Source organism: Agrilus planipennis, unplaced genomic scaffold, assembly GCF_000699045.2.
Source record: "Agrilus planipennis isolate EAB-ADULT unplaced genomic scaffold, Apla_2.0 scaffold5, whole genome shotgun sequence".
Lineage (NCBI taxonomy): Eukaryota > Metazoa > Arthropoda > Insecta > Coleoptera > Buprestidae > Agrilus > Agrilus planipennis.
Window position 1 is genome coordinate 1,191,927 of NW_020442468.1, and position 20,810 is coordinate 1,212,736.

At 37.2% G+C, this 20,810-nt stretch overlaps 2 protein-coding genes across 5 annotated transcripts in view; one reads left to right on the forward strand and one right to left on the reverse strand.

Moving 5' to 3' along the window:
* The window catches only part of LOC108736377 (calpain-9), a 120,982-nt gene that overhangs the window by 43,515 nt on the left and 56,657 nt on the right, over positions 1–20,810 (reverse strand). For all 3 annotated transcript variants that reach the window (XM_018468782.1, XM_018468791.1, XM_018468798.1), the window contains one exon: positions 11,597–11,672. In XM_018468782.1, the coding sequence (XP_018324284.1) occupies positions 11,597–11,672 (76 nt within the window). The remainder of the gene's footprint in view (positions 1–11,596; positions 11,673–20,810) is intronic.
* On the forward strand, positions 7,857–11,496 carry LOC108736396. 2 transcript variants are annotated; one of them, XM_025981268.1, is made up of 4 exons: positions 7,857–8,278; positions 8,728–8,927; positions 9,211–9,824; positions 9,878–11,496. In XM_025981268.1, the coding sequence occupies exons 1-4, from the start codon at positions 7,923–7,925 to the stop codon at positions 11,312–11,314; spliced, it is 2,607 nt and encodes an 868-aa protein (XP_025837053.1). In that variant the 5' UTR covers positions 7,857–7,922; the 3' UTR covers positions 11,315–11,496. The 2 variants fall into 2 exon arrangements, with proteins under 2 accessions (XP_025837053.1, XP_025837054.1); XM_025981269.1 differs by lacking the exons at positions 9,211–9,824; positions 9,878–11,496 and having other exon boundaries at positions 8,728–9,085.

A 20,810-nucleotide genomic window follows, 5' to 3' on the forward strand; every position in this document is an offset into this window, starting at 1 on the left:
AATAGTAATCTAATCTAGGTCTTCCTCTACCCCTCCTAACTCTTGTTTCTGCTTCTATTATGTCTCTGACTAGACCTTCATGCCTGAGAAGGTGTCCTACCAACCTATTTTGCCTATTTCTTATCGACTTCCATAGAGTCCTCTGTTCTCCTATTCTTTCTAATACTTCTTCATTTCTAACCTTCTCTACTCGGTATCCTCATCACTCGTCTGTAACACCATACATTTCGAACGCTTCTAACCTTTCCTTTTCCGCAGCGCAATCTTCAATCAATTGAAGGCGACCTACGCCATCCTCTGCTTTATAGCCCTACTACTCCTTCCGTTCTGACTTATCTCTCTTCCTAGGTACCTAAAATCAGTCACTTCTTCGGATTTTTCTTTTTTTTTGGCAGTGACTCTATCGTTCAATAAACCCACTACATTAAAAAGTTTCAAATTCAATCTCATTTTCATTTCTAATCTTAGAAAATGAATAAAAACAGAAATTAACAAGTTATGGGGATGTGTCGTCATCTATATACTTTTGCATTTACTGCTGAAGTGTTTCAAATATTTGACGAGGGCCTTATGCAGGCCGAACTGAATATACGCCACGGCTTATAATATCCGTGATATGCACCTAAATCTATGTCTGTAGCGTGCCGATGAGAACTAATGAGTTCAAAATTACTATTCATGTTTAATACTTTCTATTAATTGCTGACCAAGAACTTGTTGTTGTTTAAAAATTAACAAATTATCCAGTATGTTGTGTACCGATGCAGTTTTGCAATGACGCTGACCTAAATAAAGCATTGGAAGTTTTGCATCTCAATGTATTGCTTGTGTGATACGATCTTCTAAGATTTTGTCTGAATAATACATATATTTCGTTGCAAAGTGATTGAATTACGAGCGGATGGTACAGTTACTCTTTCCATTGCGGTACGGCAATGGGCTGTTTCTTAGTCCTTTTACTTCCATTATCGCGTTCTGTAATCTTACCGCGGCGCGGTCCAGAGCAATTTTCTGATCCATCATGTGTGAGGTCAAGGGTTGCAATTTCTCATAATCAGATGTATATTTCCGAGGGCTTCACACGTCTTCCAGCATTCTAGTCGAATTAGTCAGTTATTTTCCGATTTTCTATGTTCTACAACGTTGCCAGATGTTTGCAATGCAAATGGCTACAACTATCTTCTCGATTAATTTGTGGAATGAATTAAGGGTGCAGTATGCCTGGGAGATGGAACTGTTATCATCATTAACGGCACACAAATGATGTAGACCGCGATGTTTTCTTTATTTTTACCTTATTCAGCGACAAAATGAAATTCTAATTAGTCTTTTCGACGATAACCATTAACAAGCAACGTTTAAGTGGTCAATATACAATTGGATAAAGTTCAGTTATTTAGAAAACCACAACAGAGCTCGACAGGGAAGAAGAGACTGATATAATCGGCAACAACGAATGGAAATAAAATTGATTCAAACTACGAATTTCTTAACTTCACGTAGACACGCCGTTGACGTATAAATTGCGCAAATTGGTTCTGATTGTTCTTTATTTGTCGGTTAGTTGGTAGTAAGTTGAAAACCGCCATAACCAGCATTAAAGTGCCCCCATGTGATACTCTTACTACTTACAACGAGGCATGGATGCAATATCTGACAAGTGGGATGATTGCGGAAGTAAAACTGAAAATTGATTACATCTGTAAACGTTCCAAGTATATTTACTTTCAACTTTTCTTCTACAAACGGGGAAATATTCAGTCAAGTGACTTATGAGTCTATTATTAGTAATATTAATTCAAATCAGAATTACAAAAAGGGAAAAAGGAGAAATGTTTAAAATCCTTTGAGTCAACACCGTTGTGACAGGATTAGTTGAAGGCTGTGACATTTGTTGCAATAAAGAAATGTCGAAATCAATTCCAACAGATCGCTGCTTTCATTCGAGAATGGCTGAGGAGCAATAGCCCTGCGAGTCTTTTTATGACGTCACCATTTTCATGGTAACGTACTCGCGCTGGCAGAGATGTGTCTCCATAGCGCCAAACTCTTCACTTCGGGAATTTATTAAGTAACTGTGAAGGACAATGAATACAAGGACTATTTAAAATACTAGAATGCGATATATTCAGATAAAAACAAAAAATAGTTATTGATTACAAAAATTACATTTAGTTTCTGTGAGAAATACATCTCGATATTATCCAAAAATCGCCACTGAGATCCAATGAGTGATTATTATACGCATCATTCTAACTCGACGCTTTCTAAATAGAGCATGACTAATTCTACTGACAGGCTAATTACCATTAACAATTTATTTCTTTGGAACCTATTTTCAAATATTATTTTCGTAACCGGGTTTTGAACTTTTGCACTTGACTGATTACAAACAGTCCAGCTTACTTCCGGACCACCGGTATCGTGAGCTATCTCTAGGTCAGTAATGTCATGCACATTACTGCAATATCATCCACATTTCTGTGAACCATGACGTCTGAATTTTAATGGAAATCAAAACAAAAATGCAATAAATAATTATAATAACGAACATTTCTATGAAATACGTGTAGCAAATCTTGTGGTGCTTGGAAAACATTTAAATCCCACTGAAAAGCAAACTGATTATTCAGGATGCAAGTGAAATAAAATCGGTTTTGTAACAATTTCAAATCATCATCATTATCATCATCATCATAAGATCGTCAGTCCTAAAACTGGTTGGACACGCACCTCCATTCCTTCCTATCCTGAGCTAACCTTCGCATTTCCCTAAAACTAAAACATCCCACATTTTATTATTATTAACGAACAGTAATCTAGGTCTACTTTTACTCCTCTTATATCTCTGATTAGACCCTCATGCCTGAGAAGGACTCCTATCAAACTATCTTGCCTATTACTTATCGACTTCCATAGAGTCCTCTGGTCTTCTATTCTTTCTAAAACCTTTGCATGTTTAACCTTCTTACCACTTTTCAAAGTATTTAGCACAAATTTCAATGTTAATTATCGGTGCTTAAAATACTTCAAATTATTATTCAACATTAATAAATAGTTGTTTTCAAGAAACGGTGTTCAAATTTTAAACAATTCAGTAATATAATTGCAGGTTTACTAACTAATCCAACTTCGAGTTCAAGAGCACGTTATAGTACCTATAAAATGGTTGTTAATTTTCTCCTGTGTAAATACCAACCATGCAAACCTGGTGTTTCAAAAATAGTTTTCGAACTACGTAAAAAAAAACTGAGTTTATGAAGTCTCTGAGAAGAAATGTAACGATAGGCGATGTAAAATATTTTCCCACATTTGAATTCCCATTAAATTTAAATAACACTTCAAGGGAGAGTATTAAGTCGACGTTTACGAAGTTTTTAAGCGTGTCAGAGGGATAAAATAAGCGATGCACTCGGTATCGGATGCGTCTTAGAATAGAGGAAAAAGCCGCCATTACTACCGGTTAGCTTGCTCGTAAATTCATCATAATTAGAGACGTTTTTTTCACCATAAAACTGAAAGATGCTGTCTCTTGATAAGGTATGAAATCCGAAGTAATGAGCGGTAGAACACAGACAATGTGCCCGGTCATGAGCCTCTGGAATGTAGAAAAATATATCTACTACATGCAGCACTGCACTGCTGGCTTCTGCACTTTCCAAACGACTTCTCACGAGTGAACAAACGACTCCAATAAAGTCACCACCTTTTTATCGACATATTGTGAAGTATTGCAAAGTGTAAATTCATAATTCATCAATTATAACGAATTTCAAGAACTGATAAACTTAGTTTTAGGTAACTCGACTGCAGAAGATTAATTGGGGAATTAAACTATTTAGAAAATTGGCCAATTGTGTAGTTTACGACATTATCTATGAAGATGTTTCGAATACTGCAATATTACCAACTGTTACAGTTACAATGAGTAGTTTACAGGAAAGTTTGTGAAGGATTTTATATACATATAATTTAGACATCTTTGTGGTTGTCACCTCTCGTAGTTTAGTGGTCAGAACATTGGTGCGTAAAGCCAAAGGTCCCGGGTTCGATTCCCGGCGGGGGTGTGACAACGGCAACAATTTTTCCCTCATTAATTTGAGGTAGCGTGTAGTGGGTAAAAAAAAAATTCAGAAATTGAATTTTCAGTATAATATTTCATAGGATTTTACGATTGGAGGCTATTGTGTGATGCGTATTTGTTTGTGGGCTTTTTGGTTATTGTTTTTCCTTGCGTTTTTCCTAGTAGCCTCTAAGCGACCTGTAAGACATTTTCGGTCAAAAACGAAGATTGGTCCTATTGTTAATGTTTGATATATTGTAGACCTTCAGACTCCATACATCCGAGGGAAAAATACGTAATCCTAAAATGTAGCATCGTGCTGCAGATGGCGTTCACTGTGCCGTTTGTAGTATTTTCTGAAACGCACTGTTAAGACAGCAGGTAAAAGTTGGTTTGTGTTCTGTCGGAGCTGCCTGCGACGCGCTGATGAGATCCAAAAAGATCGAAATCGCGATCCGTGTCTGGCAGTTTCGACAGAATACAGACCACTTCGAATTATTTTATCCGAGGGTCAACTATATGGATTCCGTAAATTTTGAGATATACTTAACTTTTGGAAATTAAAAATTGAGAACAGTCACAATTAAAAATATTAATATAGTCTAAACCTCTAAACTCCTCATTGTGAAAACCACTTAAATGATAACTTCCACATGGATTTAATTATCTAAAAAATTTTTCAAAAGGTCGAAATTGAATTTAGACGCAGAAATTGTTCAGTTGAGGAGGTACCTCTCGATATTAGTAAGGATGTTTTTGTCCAGGAATTAATATTACATTTTCGCTCCAAATAGCGCAAGTACTACGACGTTTCAAAGCAGATAATTTATTCGTAACATTCCCTCAAGTGACCGCTATTTGTTGGTGTAGTAGACTTAAAAGTGCCATTATAACTGGACATCGGAGCGCAATGTAAATAGCGAATATTTTCCGACTCTAGATACGTGAAGTTATGTGTCACACACAATCAGAGAAGGCCGGATAAGAAAAAATCGAATTGCACTGCTTGCGCTCGCTTGTTTGGTAGTTACATTGCGTAACATACCGGATCATGATGACAGCTAGATGACATACCTTACGGTATCCGAATTCTGAAACGTTCCATCTTCTGTCTTTTTGTTATCATTAGAATCACGGAAGAGATGGAAAAACGGTGACATTCTCGAGAAAATGGTAGATGATTTGGTGATATATATGGCAAATTCTTTTTATCACAAATAATACAACACTACAGGAATAGAAAGCCGGTAATAGGCTTATTAATGAATATTAATTTCTTGGTCAGTAATGTGTCCATGCAATTGGGTCCCATGAGGTCCAAACAAATGATAGTATCTTCAAAAATGTATATATGTTTTTCTGACTTTACAAATTCCATGCGCGTCAAACTTGAGAAAATTTGAAAGCAATTGTAAATTAAATACAGTAGATATTTGGGAGTATGTGTAGGATGGATTGCATCATGTGTATTAAAGATAGGAGACGAAAAATTAGAAGAAATGACTGATGTTTGGTATTTAGGAAGTCAGATAAGTAAGAACGGAAGGAGTAGTAGGAATATAAAGCAGAGGATAGTGCAGGGTCGAGTCGCCTTCAATAAAAAAAAGTCACTTCTATGCTCGCGAACAGTCAATTTAGAAATTACAAAAAGATTGTTCAAGGTGTATGTTTGGAGCGCGACGCTGTACGAATGCCAAACATGGACGGTGGACGCGGAGGAAAAGAAAAGGTTAGAAGCGTTCGAAATGTGGTGTTACAAGCGAATGATGAGGATACCGTGGATAGAGAAGGTTAAAAATGAAGAGGTATTAGAAAGAGTAAGAGAGCAGAGGACTCTATGGAAGTCAATAAGAAATAGGAGAGATAGGTTGGTAGGATACCTTCTCAAGTATGATGGGCTTGTCAGAGAGATGTTAGAAGCAGAAACAGGAGTTAAGGAAAGTAAAGGTAGACCTAGATTAGATTACTGTTCGCAAGTAGTTATGAATATGGGATGTTCTAGTTTTACGGAAATACGAAGATTGGCTCAGGGTAGGAAAGAGTGAAGGTGCGTGCCCAACCAGTCTTAGGAATGATGACATTATGACCTTATAATGATTAAAAGGCTCCTTAGCAATCAAAATTGTGTACCACAATAGTTCCTCTGCATAATTTTAAACGACACAAGTCCCTTTTGTTGTTTAGACATTTTCTTCATTGGACTATCATCCACTTTTTCATTCTACATTTCCAGTTAGTTTAACAAATGAATTTATTTTGAATAAATTACTTCTTCTGGGAATATTTATTTATTTATTTATGTGGTTGTGAATGTATTCCGATCAAAATAGCAATCTAGTTAATTTTTCTTGATAAACGTTCGCCTTTTTAGTTACGGTCTTCTTTTCCTTTCGTCTCACGCTCATTTTCCCGAGCGAGCGGTTTAATCCGGGGTGGCCTTGGCGGTCAGCGCACTCTGGACTGCGTCGCGTTATTTAACGACGGAGCGCGCAAACTGTGTGGACCACCGCGCGACTCGCTTCTTATAAATCTTGTCGACTAATTGTAGTGCAAAAAGCGTTAGACGCTACGGCGATAATTTATCTGCTCTCGGCTATCATTTTTTTGAACAGATTCGGACAGTTTATGCGAATAAATTAGACTATTATGAAACTATGCAGGCCTAGATCAGACGTGGTGTCCAGTAAAGTAGCTCTGAAGCAGGGTAAAGTTGGGTAAAACTGAACGAATCCAATAGTTCCTTCGTTTTAGCCTACTTTTATTACAGGAACTGGTAAAAATAGTTAAGAGCACACAATTACATTTTCAAATTTTGAACTAGACAACACAATTTATTTTACTAAAACTACACCACCATCTACCAAACTTCTCATTGGTCAAAAGAAACTTCTGATGTTTGAGGATTATATCAATTCAAGCAATGGTGATAAGAAATAAAGAAAACAATAGTAGATTTTCAGTTCCTCGCATAAAGTTCTTGAATCCAAAGGTATTCAGTGAATCATTTTAATGTTCACAAAACAATTCATTCATCAGCTAGAGATCCATCTTGAAGAGACGATCGGAAACAAAAACTATCCAAAATCTTTGCTTTAATAAGCAATAGTGATAAAAAATGAAGAAAAAAATTATTTGATTTTCAGTTCCTCGCATAAAGTTCTTGAATCCAAAGGTATTCAGTTAATCATTTTAATGTTCACAAAACAATTCATTCATCAGCTAGAGATCCATCTTGAAGAGACGATCGGAAACAAAAACTATCCAAAATCTTTGCTTTAATAAGCAATAGTGATAAAAAAATAAAGAAAGCAATAGTAGATTTTCAGTTCCTCGCATAAGGTTCTTGAATCCAAAGGTATTCAGTGAATCATTTTAATGTTCACAAAACAATTCATTCATCAGCTAGAGATCCATCTTGAAGAGACGATCGGAAACAAAAGTTATCCAAAACATTGCTTTAATAAGGTTTTTAATCTTTGGAAGATCAGGATTACAGTGTGCTATTGGGGTACTTAATCTGATAAATCCTTTTTGGGAAACAAAAGATTGATTACAATAAAGGATTTACCAAATTTCTATTGAGGAGGAGTCGGGTGTAGCAATAAATTATGAAATCGTGTCTTTTTGTAAGTGTCCAAGACTTAATATTTAGGAAAGCACAGAAAGCCATAATGTTGTCTTGTGGAAGTTTACCCAAAAATTGATCTTCTACAATCTCAATGAAAATTTCTGGCAGATAAAATCCTTTGGAGAATCAAAGCTTGCCGTAAAGAAAATATATTTTGTAAACATATATGACATAAATGTAACATTATTTTGACAGTCCGTTTAGTCCAAATTTTCGTTCGTTTTTCTGGTCATGTTTGCATACACCGCATTACCGTTTTCATTGGCTCCTCAGATTTCGTTTGCCCTCTTTTTCCTATCCATTTTGTTCGCGACCGCTGCGGGTGTAACAGCATTCCTGCTGCTGGCGTCCGGTAATTTGCAAAATTTGCAGGACCAATTCGATCATCGCAAAAAATCCCATACATTGCCAATCGTAGCTGACAATGGCGAAATACTGGCGACCAAAGACGAACTTCTATTCCACATAGACATTTTAGAGACCAAACTCAAGAACAAAGCAGCCGAATTGGAAGCATGGAAAGGGAAACTCAACAAAGCTGAGATGGAAATGCAAAAGTTGAACAATGCCTCTGGAGAAGTTAGAAGGTGAGCATTAGATCAATTACACAGGTCAACGAAATTCAGTATGGAAAAGGAAAAGGCCAATATCGTTCATCTGTGTTCCTAACATTTTGTGGCATACTTAACCATGACCATTATTTGACCTTATTAACCTTATTGAGGCTAATCATCCGAAAGAAATCTAGTGAATTGCGAGTTTAGTTGATACCTTTTTTGAAATATTCTGATTTTTCCTTGTGGGAAACTTTTTGACTGTTACCACATCAGATCGCATAGATGTTGACCTTTGCTCCTTAATAGGAACAAATACTGTACTTGGATCTTGAACTATAAACTAGGTTATGTCAGTTTCTGATAGGTAGGGAATGGTAGGATTCCAAAGGTCTTGACCTAAACATTCCCAAAAGGTATCACTAGATCCCCAATTCAATGAATCCTTTTCGGGGGATTTACCAAAATTAAATTATCTTTAGACATTACATGAAGCTGAAAACGGATGTTGCTAAGACAGAAGATGATTGCAAAGAGATCCAAAATCAAATCGATGAATTTAGACGACGACAAGCTGAAATATGTCCAGAATCAGCAGACAGAAGAGGACATTCCTGCTCCGTATTAAGTGGTTCCAAAGGAATGAGCAAAATAAGAAGCGACACTCCTCCCGAAGCTTATGGTAAGGGTAACATATTTTAATCGAATCAGAAAAATGACGTTAGAAATATTAAATTTTGCGTTTGTACAATTGTCTTGTGAATAATGGAACTGTCCCAAAATAAATGTGCCCGTGTATTATTTGTAAGTTGTATGTTATAATATATGTAATCGATTCATGAAATTGTTTTCTTTTAAACATTCATCCAAAAACGGAAAATTTTGAGATGACGGTCCACCAATAGCGCTGCCTCAAATTTAGTATAATTCCTATTGCAATTTCTAAAAGACTTGTGTTTTTATAGGAAGAATCGCGACAGTCATGAAGTCATTAAAATGTCTGTCAACAATCCTGCAATTCAAAAAGTTAGCCGGAGCCGTGTCACAATTATTGATAACTACTTTGAGTTCAATAGGAATTATACTACCTCGTGAGACATCCTACGGAAGAAGAAGAAATTTCGGACATGCATCTAGCTTAGATTATCAAAAGAATGTCAGCCACGACACTGACCGTTGGTCAAAAGCAACTTCGAATTTCCGAGGAGGAAAGGATTATATCTGCATAAGAAGCGGTGATAAAAAATATATAAAAGTAGTAAACTTTCCCTTTCCCTCAAAAAATCCCCCACCTACCCTCTTATCGAACATGGTATTATGGGCGATTAAACAATTACGAGTTAAAAAAGAAACCAAAGATCGTGCAGTGAATTATTCCAGTGGGTGCCATGCAATTCCTTTATCTACTGCAGGGCCAACTAAAAGTTACAATGTCGAACAGAGACTAACCGAAAAAATCGCTGACAAGTTAAAGACGTTGATAATTTTCCAATTCATGGAAGACGATCAAAAGAACAGGGTCCAAAATAAAAACTCATTTCTAAGTACTGATGGATATAGAAAATTGGCCAAATCGCTGGTATGTATCTAATAAATAGATTGACACAAAAGTTCCTTTTCTTCTATTTACAGAAGGTAAATGACTCCCTTTTCTCACGGCTGCTTTCTGAAACAACGAACAAAACCGAAAGATCGCGTCGCATAAGAAAGCAGTTCTGCGAATCTTCTTTTGAAAACCGACCGATGAACAACAACGAAACACTTTCGAATTCAGAGGGAGAGACAGAAACTCAAATTTCGGAAACAAAGCAAAAGGGAAAACATTGCAACTCGGTCCATAACAATCTGGAAGGAGTTGAAAGCCCTTCAAGTAAAAGTAAATTCATCTACGTCAGGAGTAGGACAGATACCGAAGAATCATCAAAAGATAATGGAAAGACTAATGAAATTGAAGGATCGACAGAGAAGGTTTACAAACTCAAAGACACAGATTTTACATCCCTACTGCAAAAGAGACGCTTAGAGGTAATACATATGAACGATTCGGAAATTACGGATGGTGAATGTCGGAAGAACGAGAGTGAAACTCCTTTCCACTCGCTTGATTTGTTAAGCATAAATGAATGCAATTCAAAACAGCAGCTCTGTACCATGAACAGCAAAATAAGTTCGATAGAGAGCGAATCGCTAGTAGAGAAGAAAGTACGAAATCATCTTGAGTGTATCAAAAGGGCAAGCTCAAAATCTTCATTTGATCACAGCTCAACAAACAGGGATTCCTTTTTCAGTCCAAAAAACAATATAAAAACGAGAACCGCGTTTAGTAGACTTACTAGAGATCAAATGTGTTTAGTATCCATCTTACCAACGCAAATACCAGTGAGTATTGTTTTTGGCAAACAACAAACGAAGACAGAAGCTGTAAGTTGTTCGTTATTAAAAGTTGGATTAAGTGAATCTAAAAGAGATCCGTCTAATACAAATTTTTCGTCCTCTTCCGGAATAAATGAAAAAAAGAGTCCTGCAAATACATCGAGATCGCCTTTGACGTTACAAAAGAGAAGTCCAACGGCTGTTGACATGAGAAAGGTTAACACGTACTCAAAACTACTCAGTAAAGTAACGTACTCTTCGCAGTATGCAAAAAATTCGAAAGAGCTACTGAGCAATCCATCAAATAAGGTAGCTTCAGAAATAGAAGAAGTGAAAGGGATGAAACATCGTAATTTATCGAAACAAATGCAAGCAAAAGGAGTGAAGACAACCCCTATCGCTTCCGTGCAACGAGATAGGTTAGACGGTAAGAAATCTTCTTCGAATTCGTACAGTGCATCAAAAGCTTCCCTGCTCATTACTGAAAACTACAATATGGAATCTCAAAAATCGTTAAAATCATTCAGAGAAGACAAACATTCTAATCTGGAAGAATCAGCAATGGAAAAGGAAAATCTACCCACCCCTATGTCAAATTGTACATCTGAGACAAATAGCAAAGCCGAACCGAGTTTTAAATGTGATTCGTTGACTTCAGACTACAAAGCACCAAAGCATTGGCAGGCAAATGAATGATGTGGATATTAGGAAACTATTTGTACAAAACGAGAAGGTGAAGCAAAAAGCGATTCACTAAAAATATAGCGTATATATAAAAAAAAACGAAAAATATTTCTTTAAATAAGTGTACTTAATTCGTAATTAACAATAATATAAATGTAACTGTTGTTAATAACAATATACTTCGTAGTAGCTTGCATTTTGTTTAAGTTACTCTAAGCAAAGTATCCAGTAATTACAAAGGCCTTACAAAATTAAAAAATGTGCAAAGTAGTTCAAATGCATCACGCTATTTACCTGGAGAGCGTGGATGTTCTGTCGTCTGGTTTATGTGAATGTCCATTCATCCAAGGTCGATTATTCGCTGTGACATCTGCAACAAATATAAAAAAATTTGTAGAATTGGACGTGAAAAACACCAATCAACTTTGTCTGCACAATACACAAGAGTCTAGAGACGATTGAGAGGATTCTAGAACTACTTCAATCCAAATAAACACTGCAGTACGTTGTAGCAATAGCATGCAGACACTTTACTAACTATTAACCTACCCAAAATTATTAATCAAGCTTCTAAAAACATTAATTTTTCATATCTGTGGTTTAATAGTATCTATCGTAAGTTTTTATGGAAGGTAACTTAGAGAAATACCTCTGAACAAAAAAATGTCTATTTAGCCAAATCATTTACGTTGTCATTATACGAAACCAATTGGAAAATAAACAGATACGTTCCTCAAATAATAATAATAATAATATAAAGATGAATGGAAGAGGCTTTGAATATAAAGCTTCACGCATATATTTTCCCGTATTTTCATAGCTCTTCATTTGGTTATCGCGCCATTCAGGTGTTTTTCTTTCTTTCAACAACAATACAGTTACAGAAACGGTTCGCGTTAGATTAAATCGTTTGCATTTTATCTCGCGTGGAGTATATGTAATAGTGGTCATGTGTATGTGTGATTGCCATTGTGTCTGACCCCGCGGTTGCCTTACATGTGTATACATATACCTACCATGATTGTGTACGTATGCAAATATTCATGGTACAATGCCGACAATGTTGTTAGTGATTTTTCTTCGCTTATGTCCTCCTCTTTTCTTTTTTTTTTCGTTTGAAATTGCCGCTTATATCGCATAACTGGTCAAAGTGAAGGTGACGTAGAAAGTAGAACACACAATTGCAGGTTATTATAATACCAAAAGTAGACTCCAACATACCTACTGTATAATTACGACTGAAATTCACGATATTCATTATGAATTTTTGAAAACGTTTTGGACTGATATTTAAAATGTACTGTTTCTATTAGTAATGCTACAATCAAGTCAAAAAAGACATTAAAGATTATCAATCTCCAAAATCTGATAGAAAACCTTATGATGTCAAACCAATTTGGTACAAATGAACTAATAGTATTAAACACTGAAAACAAAGGAACGTTAGGAAAATGTGGGAGATGTAGGTGACCAAAGTGTCCATGTCTATACGTTTCACCCCTATACGCGTATAGAAATGGTTTTCGAAAGATCAAGCAGACTTTTTAAACAGGTGACATGATCGCCTGTTGCTGAAGTGATACATATGTCAATTTCTGGTGCATTTGAACTACTATTTCTAAATAATTTTATACAAATGAACTAAAAGTAATAAACACTGAAAACAAAGGAACGTTAGGAAAATGTGGAAGATGTAGGTGACCAAAGTGTCCATGGCTATACGTTACACCCCTATACGCTTATAGAAATTGGTTTAGAAAGATCAAGCAGACTATTTAAACAGGTGACATGATCGCCAGTTGCTGAAGTGATACATATGTCAATTTCTGGTGCATTTGAACTACTTATTCTAAATAATTTTGTATAACAACATTAGGATATCAATTAAAAAAGAATGTATGTATTTTATTTGTCATTTATTCAACTAACATTCCAACCCCTTATTTCCTAACCGCTTTCTTACATGTAAGTTTTGGATTACATCGCCATTTGAAGTATTCTTTCGGGAACTAACCAATAATAAGTACAAAAGGTTTGAATTCAAATACGATTCTTCTTTAATGTAGGTAGTGATAATGTAATATACGACTATCACGTTTTGAATACAAATTTTCTCGTAAAGCGTTGAATGAAAACAAGAAGTGTGTTGTTATTTTGAGGATACGTTACTGAATTTGAAATAGAATGACCATTGACTATTCATTTTATTAAAGTTACTGTTACCACTAGATGAGAACGTGTTAGGCGTTATAAAAAACATAAGTAATTTATTAAATATCTCTCGCTAAGAATATTGATGGATGAAATTGACGCAAATTGTTCGAGTATCTAACAATAAAAATTAAGAGACGGATGTGCTTCTTTGACCAATACATGATATGTAGGCGCCTATCATGTAATTATAAAGTAGAAAGTAGGTGAACAAGCTTTTTGTTATCTGCAGCTAGCAGAAAACTACAAATTACAAATAGTTTGGAAATTTATTCAATATACATAGGGATTATAGCTTCTTTAAGTAGATGCTTGGATTTATTCGGTTTAATAGAATATTAATTATTATTATTATACTCAGGCATTAAGGTCTAGTCAGAGACATATTAGAGGCAGAAACGGAAGGGGTAGGGGTAGACCTAGACGAGGTAGACCTAGAATAGATTTATGTTTGCAAATAGTTAAGGACATGGGTTGTTCTAGTTTTAGGGAAAAGCCAAGATTAGCTCAGGATAGGAAAGAGTGGAGGTGCGTGTCCAACCAGTCTTAGGACTGACGACCTTATGATGATGATCAATCTTTTAATTTTTATTGCCATTTCTATTGCTCAAATTATTGGAAAATGTAGTTAATTGAACTTCAATTATACTAAATAATCACCTTCTCGGGAATTTTTAAAAATTCTGGTTCCCGGTTTGCTTTATTCCATATCAACCTACATTAGTCCTAGTTTTTTGCTAACATAACCTTAAAGCATAAGCAAACTAAGTTTAGATTTCTCCAGTATCTTCTTTTTTTGAAGCCAAAGAATTACTTTTGGAGCACACCAGTTTAAGTAATTGCAAATTATTCTTCGTTCATACATTGTATAGGTACGTTCACCAGAATGGTACAGTATGTAGCGGGGCAAGTACGGTAGTAGTACTAGTAGTACTTAGTAGTTGGTGGTAGTGTGGTGCACTCATATAATTTACGACAACATGCATGCAAGTTACATACACGTATAAGTAGGTTTCGTACTTGGATCGTAATTGGCTCTGCCCATTTACGACCTAAGTACTTCCTTGCGCTAATAAAATAAATTTGTTGCAAGAAGAAGACGAGCTATTATTATTATGAAGTGGCGAGTGGTACGACGAAGAAGACGATGGACCACCTCCGACGAGTTCCGGAAAGTGTATGTGTATGTAGGTACTTATTAATGTACGAAGACTCTATGTAATACAACACACATACATACCTGTCAGTTTGAATAACAACTGAACTGAACCCACAACGGATTGGAGACCTAGGATGGGAGAGAAGTCATTAAGGAATTGGAATAACGCGTGAGAATCCTCTAAATAACCAAAATTTCTTCCTACTGCTAAGCTTCATTTGTTTGAATCCTACTTTTGGAAGGATGATGAGACTTCATATTAAGTAGGTACTTTAGGGAAATACGTAGATTACCGAAAATTACTAGCGGATTTAATGTGAACATTTCTTTGATAGGAAGTTTTGATTAGGGGAACTAGCCCTTGTAGAAGTGTGTTGTTTTAATTTGACCATTTAACAATAGTGAAAAAATATGGAATTATTTGCTGGTTCAAATTATTGCGTACAATGTCTTCCTTTAGGAAGTCTATTTTAAAGCCTACATTCTACACCACCACTGTGAAGTGTGAAAGGTTTAAAATTTAATCACCGAAGATGTTTTTGGATTGAGCATCACTCAAATGATACTCATTTAAAACTTATGATATTCTCCAATGAAGAGTTAATAAAAAATCTAACTGAAAGGTGCCAATCGTTGGTGAAAATTCATGTCTAATAAGATCAGCGTATTTTTTATTTCTGACATTGATACTAATTGTGGAATATCTGTATGTTTTGTCCTACATTATTATGTTTGAATTTCCATAAAAACTAAGAAGAGGAGCCATTTGATCAAACTGATAGTTTCAAGTCTTTGGCAAAAGTAGAGGATTTGAAGCATATACCTTTTGGAGTAACAAGAAAGAAGGTTTAATCCGCCTACTCATCGTATTAAATTACCGTCACCGTTTTGGACGATTGTAAGGCATTAACACCACCCCCGCGTCGTTTTCTGTTCACCGATACTCTTTAATGTGCGAATTAATAGCTTCCAGACACAATAAATAATATTATCAAGTCCTTCCCGGGAGGCTGCTACATTCATACATTAACGTATCTTCACTTCCCGTTTGTTTTTCTCACCGCTTCAATACGTACCAGTGGCGTACAGAATTTAACGTAACGTTTATAGTACAGTCATTTGGTTACTTGGAAAGTTTTCCGGGAGTTTCGAAAATTGATAGTTTTATAGATTTTGAGGTGCTCTTTCCTGATTTCAACTCAAAAAAAACTCATTTTCACACGACCTTGAGGTAGGCTAAGCAGCGGTTTTTTTCTTCTTCACGACGAATGTTTTCTTTTAACCTAGCGACATTCCTCTGAATATTGATGTAAACCTTGCTCTTAAGATATCTGAACAGGAAACAGTTCATGGGGGTTAAATCGGTTGATCGCGAAGGTCATGTATCACCAAAGCGGGCATCAACTTTAGAGGAAACAGCTCACGAAGTTGGTCCACAGTTCTTGCAGTGTGGAAAGTGGCCCCGTCCTGCTGAAACTAGCTTTGTTACCCTGTAGCAGCATATTTTCAAAGGCGAGATATAAAATAACTGGATATCATTTGTTGATATGCATCACCAGTAACTGCTGTTATTGCACTTCTTGAATTTAAAAGAATACGGCTCGATTATCGGCTGACAGAGCAGAACATACTGTCACTTTTAGGCTATTCAGTGGTGTTTGATATTTTTGCCTGGAATTGATAGGTGACTAGAAGCGACAATTCTGTTTACTTATTCACATATCCATTCAAATGGAAGTGTGCTTCATCACTCCAAAACACACTATTCAAAGTGCGAACTCTCAGTCTGAAATAAGCTTTTTCGTAAATTGTGATTCCGTTATAATCTGCACTACCTGGATTTTATAGGAATAAAATTTCAGATCACGCTTTACGTGTTGATAGCCGAGGATTACGACAAACGCTAGCTGCATCTTCATTTATTGTTTCTTCAGTTCTTGAAGTTCTGCTCGGACCCCGATGTGACTGATTTATGGAGGAAGGTGTAGCTGGAAACTTCTGGACCCATTTACGAATCAAATTTTCACTTGGTCCATCCCGTAAGCTTTTATATTGTAGTGCATGGGAATAAAATACTGTCGTCGAGCAGTAACGTGCGATTCTCCTTCCTCGAGAAACGCTTCGATAGCGTAAGTGCGATGGACACCGGACCAATTCGACATCGAAATTGACAAATCCGCATGAAGGATGATTATAGTGCACCCTTCCCTCCAAAGGGTCTTAAATACCCAACTTTAAAATTGTAATTCTGCCGTAAGACAACTTGTGTAATACATGCATTATATAAGTATATATGATAAGTTTAAAATGAGTTTTCCTGTTGTATGTGCGCTTGAGCCTTTCAGATACGATAAATAGTAGACACGCCACTGGTATCGACTTCACTTCCCTTGCGTCTTCAATTTGCAGTACAAATGTTCCGTGTGGGATGGCTGCAAACGGGCATTAAAAGTTCCCGCGTGAGCAACACCTACTATTTTGGTTTGAATTATTGTATGTATCAAATGACGCCGAGATATGAATATGTTACTCGTTGCCGCGCCGCGTCGCGGCCGTCGCCTGGCGTGCCCCGCTCTTTTTCCTTCCTGCTCGGTTTCTTCTGCGGCGCAGTGAGTCCACATTGCCTCCAACCTCTTAGCGGATAATTATGGCTCGCATTGTGCTGTCTTCATTGCTTGCGCTTCCAAGTTGCTTTATTGAGACGCTGCACTGTGCAAAAACCAAAGCGACCGCGTTATACAGCCGAACAAAACAAAAGTCAAACAGACACCTTAATCGGATAAGAAAGTAAGGTTAAGTGCACAATAAAAATGGGCCCCTAAAACTGTATGACGCATAAAATGAAGCCACTTGGGGCTTTGGGTTATGGGCGAAAATTCCACTTAATCCTTAAAAGCTTATAGGAAACAGTAAATGTATAGAGATTTTCTAATAAAATAATTCGAAGTGGGTCTCAGGCAGCTCCGACAGAACACAAACCAACATTTACTTGCTGTCTTAACAGCGCGTTTTAGAAAATACCACAAACGGCGCGGTAAACGCCATCTGTAGTACGATGCTACATTTTAGGATTACGTATGCTCCAACAAGGTCCACTGAGTGGAAATGTAGCGTTTACCGTATTTTCTAGAGATCTTCTACTCTCTATGTAGACGCATTTGTTTGACACCTACTTAAGCCTTGTTTCAATATAATTTTGGATCAATGTTCCTGAATCTAACTTCGGTACTTTACAAAACTGAGCTTCATGCCTAAAAGTACTGTTCTTATCTCCTTATTTCGGGCTCCTCGTTGAATGTATTTTCGATACCATTAAGATTCTTTTCAACTTTGGGCCTATATCGAACATTGCTTCGGACTTATCTTTTAGGTCGTCGCTTGTAGGGTTTATTCTTATCGTCTTTCGATTTTTATTTTTTGGATTTTACAAGAAAACCATGTACTATATTCTTGCATAATGCAAGAACATGTCCATCATCTCCAGACTTCCTCTTCCGTTCATTACGTCGCTCGTAGGTAATGGCTTCGTGACAATTAACCTTGGGACAGAAGAGCAGAGAAACAATAGACCAAATGAACGTCGATTACGATCCGGTAATCAGATCTCTGTCGGCTGCGATACGCACGGTGGCTTACCACGTGGGAAAATCTTCAGCTTTTAAAAGCTCAATTATCTAATCATAGCCGTTGATGCTTAACAAGCATAATGCATATTAGGCGTAATCAATTAACATTATGATAATGAAGCGGGAAGGAGGTAATCAGAGAGAAAGTGCACTCTTAATTGCCAGACTCTAAATCAAAATTCTGCGCGCATTACCATTTTTACTTGAGGCAAGTTCACGTTCTACATCTCTATAGAAGATTTCTATCTCCCCAATATCGATTACATTTTCTGCATAAATAGTGAACGAGAACACTGGTATTGATTTAAAGCCTTATATTGTTATTGTAAATACATAATAATTCCATTGTTATCGACAGTTTCTGTAACACATGAAGAGATAGTAGTGAGAATTCTATGTAATCTCTTGATAATCTCGAATGAAATATATTATGTGAATGTATGGATGGTGCTGTGGAAATGCCATCAGCGTCATCGTTATTATCACCATTGAGATCACGGTAATCACCATGATCTCGGTAATCGATGGCCAGGAACGTTCACAGATACGAGGGTGGATTGATAAGTTTCCGGCCTGACCAAGAAAAACAAGGTTTTTAAAAATTTTTTTTTTTTATTTCTCAACATAATCTCCTCCAAGGCTGATACATTTCTCATAGCGGTGTTCCAGTCTATTAATGCCATCTCTATAGACTGATTCGTCAAGCTCCTCAAAATAACCATTTACAGCTTCGATTACTTCTTCATTGTCCGCAAATCTCTTACCGCCAAGCCATTTTTTGAGATTAGGGAACAGAAAATAGTCACTCGGGGCTAGGTCTGGAGAGTAAGGAGGGTGCGGCATCAATTCAAACTTTAGATCGTTGATTTTAGCCGTCGCAACGATTGACGTGTGCGCTGGTGCGTTATCGTGATGAAACAAGATTTTTTTCTTCGCCAGATGAGGTCGTTTAATTTTCACCTCGTGGCTCAAACGTTGCAATAAGTCTGCGTAGTATTGACCAGTGATAGTATTACCCTTTGCAAGGTAATCAATGTATATAATACCTCTTGCATCCCAAAAAACAGTAGCCATAACCTTGTTCGCCGAAAAAATTGTTTTTGCCTTCTTTGGAGTTGGTTCCCCTGGTCCAATCCACTGTTTAGACTGTTCTTTGGTTTCAGGAGTGTAGTGGTGGACCCACGTTTCGTCAACGGTTACGAATCGACGCAAAAATTCGCTTGGATTACGCTTATACAATGACAAATTTGCGGTAGAAATGTTTTTTCGAATCAATTTTTGGTCGACTGTTAGCAAACGCGGCACCCATCTTGCACAGAGCTTTTCCATATGCAAATGTTGGTGCAAAATATGTTGCACACGTTCATATGACATCTTACAGGTCTCAGCTATCTCACGCACTTTCAATCTGCGGTCTCCCAGCACTATTTGATGAATTTTTTCGATCATATCTGGAGTTGTGACCTCAACGGGGCGTCCTGAGCGAGGCCCATCAGAGGTGCTCACACGACCCTTTTTAAACTCGGAAACCCACTGCTTAACGGTTGAATATGACGGGGAGGATGTCCCCAGTGTTGAGTCCATCTCTTTTTTAATTTCCTTCGGCGTTAACCCCTTCAAATAAAAGTATTTGATGACAGCACGATTTTCCTGCTTTTCCATTTTTACGAAAACCACAGAGGCGTCTTGTTCAGCGTGCTGTCAAACCTACACTAGCAAGGAGATCGGGCTGAAACTATAGCTACAAGCTATCCAAGGATGGTACTATAGAATGTCACCTCAAGGTAGGCCTAGTGGCGTCATCTCTTGGTTAGGCCGGAAACTTATCAATCCACCCTCGTATACCTTTACGTATACGCGTACACCTCGGTATGGGTAATCGCAAGCGACCAGAGAAGTTAGCCATTCAGCCAGTCAGCCGTTCTATTATCTTCAGCCTGTCGGTAATTAGACGTGGCAGAGTCTAATGCCCTGTCTACACGCTAATCAAAATCGCGTTGCAATCTTTCCTTCTATTTCTTCCGAGTCTCATAAAAGCCATTCAGAACTTAACGTACCGAACCGTAATTAAAATTATATGAAATTAATTGGAATTTCTCGACGATTATGTCGACCAGGATTTCTGAGGCCGTGACACATGTGAGTACCCAAACTCAGTGGCAGTTGGACGTATTTTCTCTGTAGCGCGTGCCTAATACTTTCATGTTTATTTTACCCTGTAACTAAGACAAGTCCCTGAAAGAGGGCGGCAGCTCTTTCAGTGCTCAGGGTGGCAGAGATCACGAGGATCGGTATGGCACTCTGATGCACAATACTTTTTCTTTTTTTTTCTTTTGGGTGTTTCATTCCCACCAGCCAATAATGCTGGTGGGCGGACAGTCCCTCCGGGCTATGCTGGAAGGTAGGGCGGAAGACCCTCTTCAGCCTGCTTTCAGGAATCGTGGGAATGGGTGGGTGGTGGTTCGGGTGAGAAAGATGAGACGGACGAAATGAAGACAGAAGAGAATGAAAG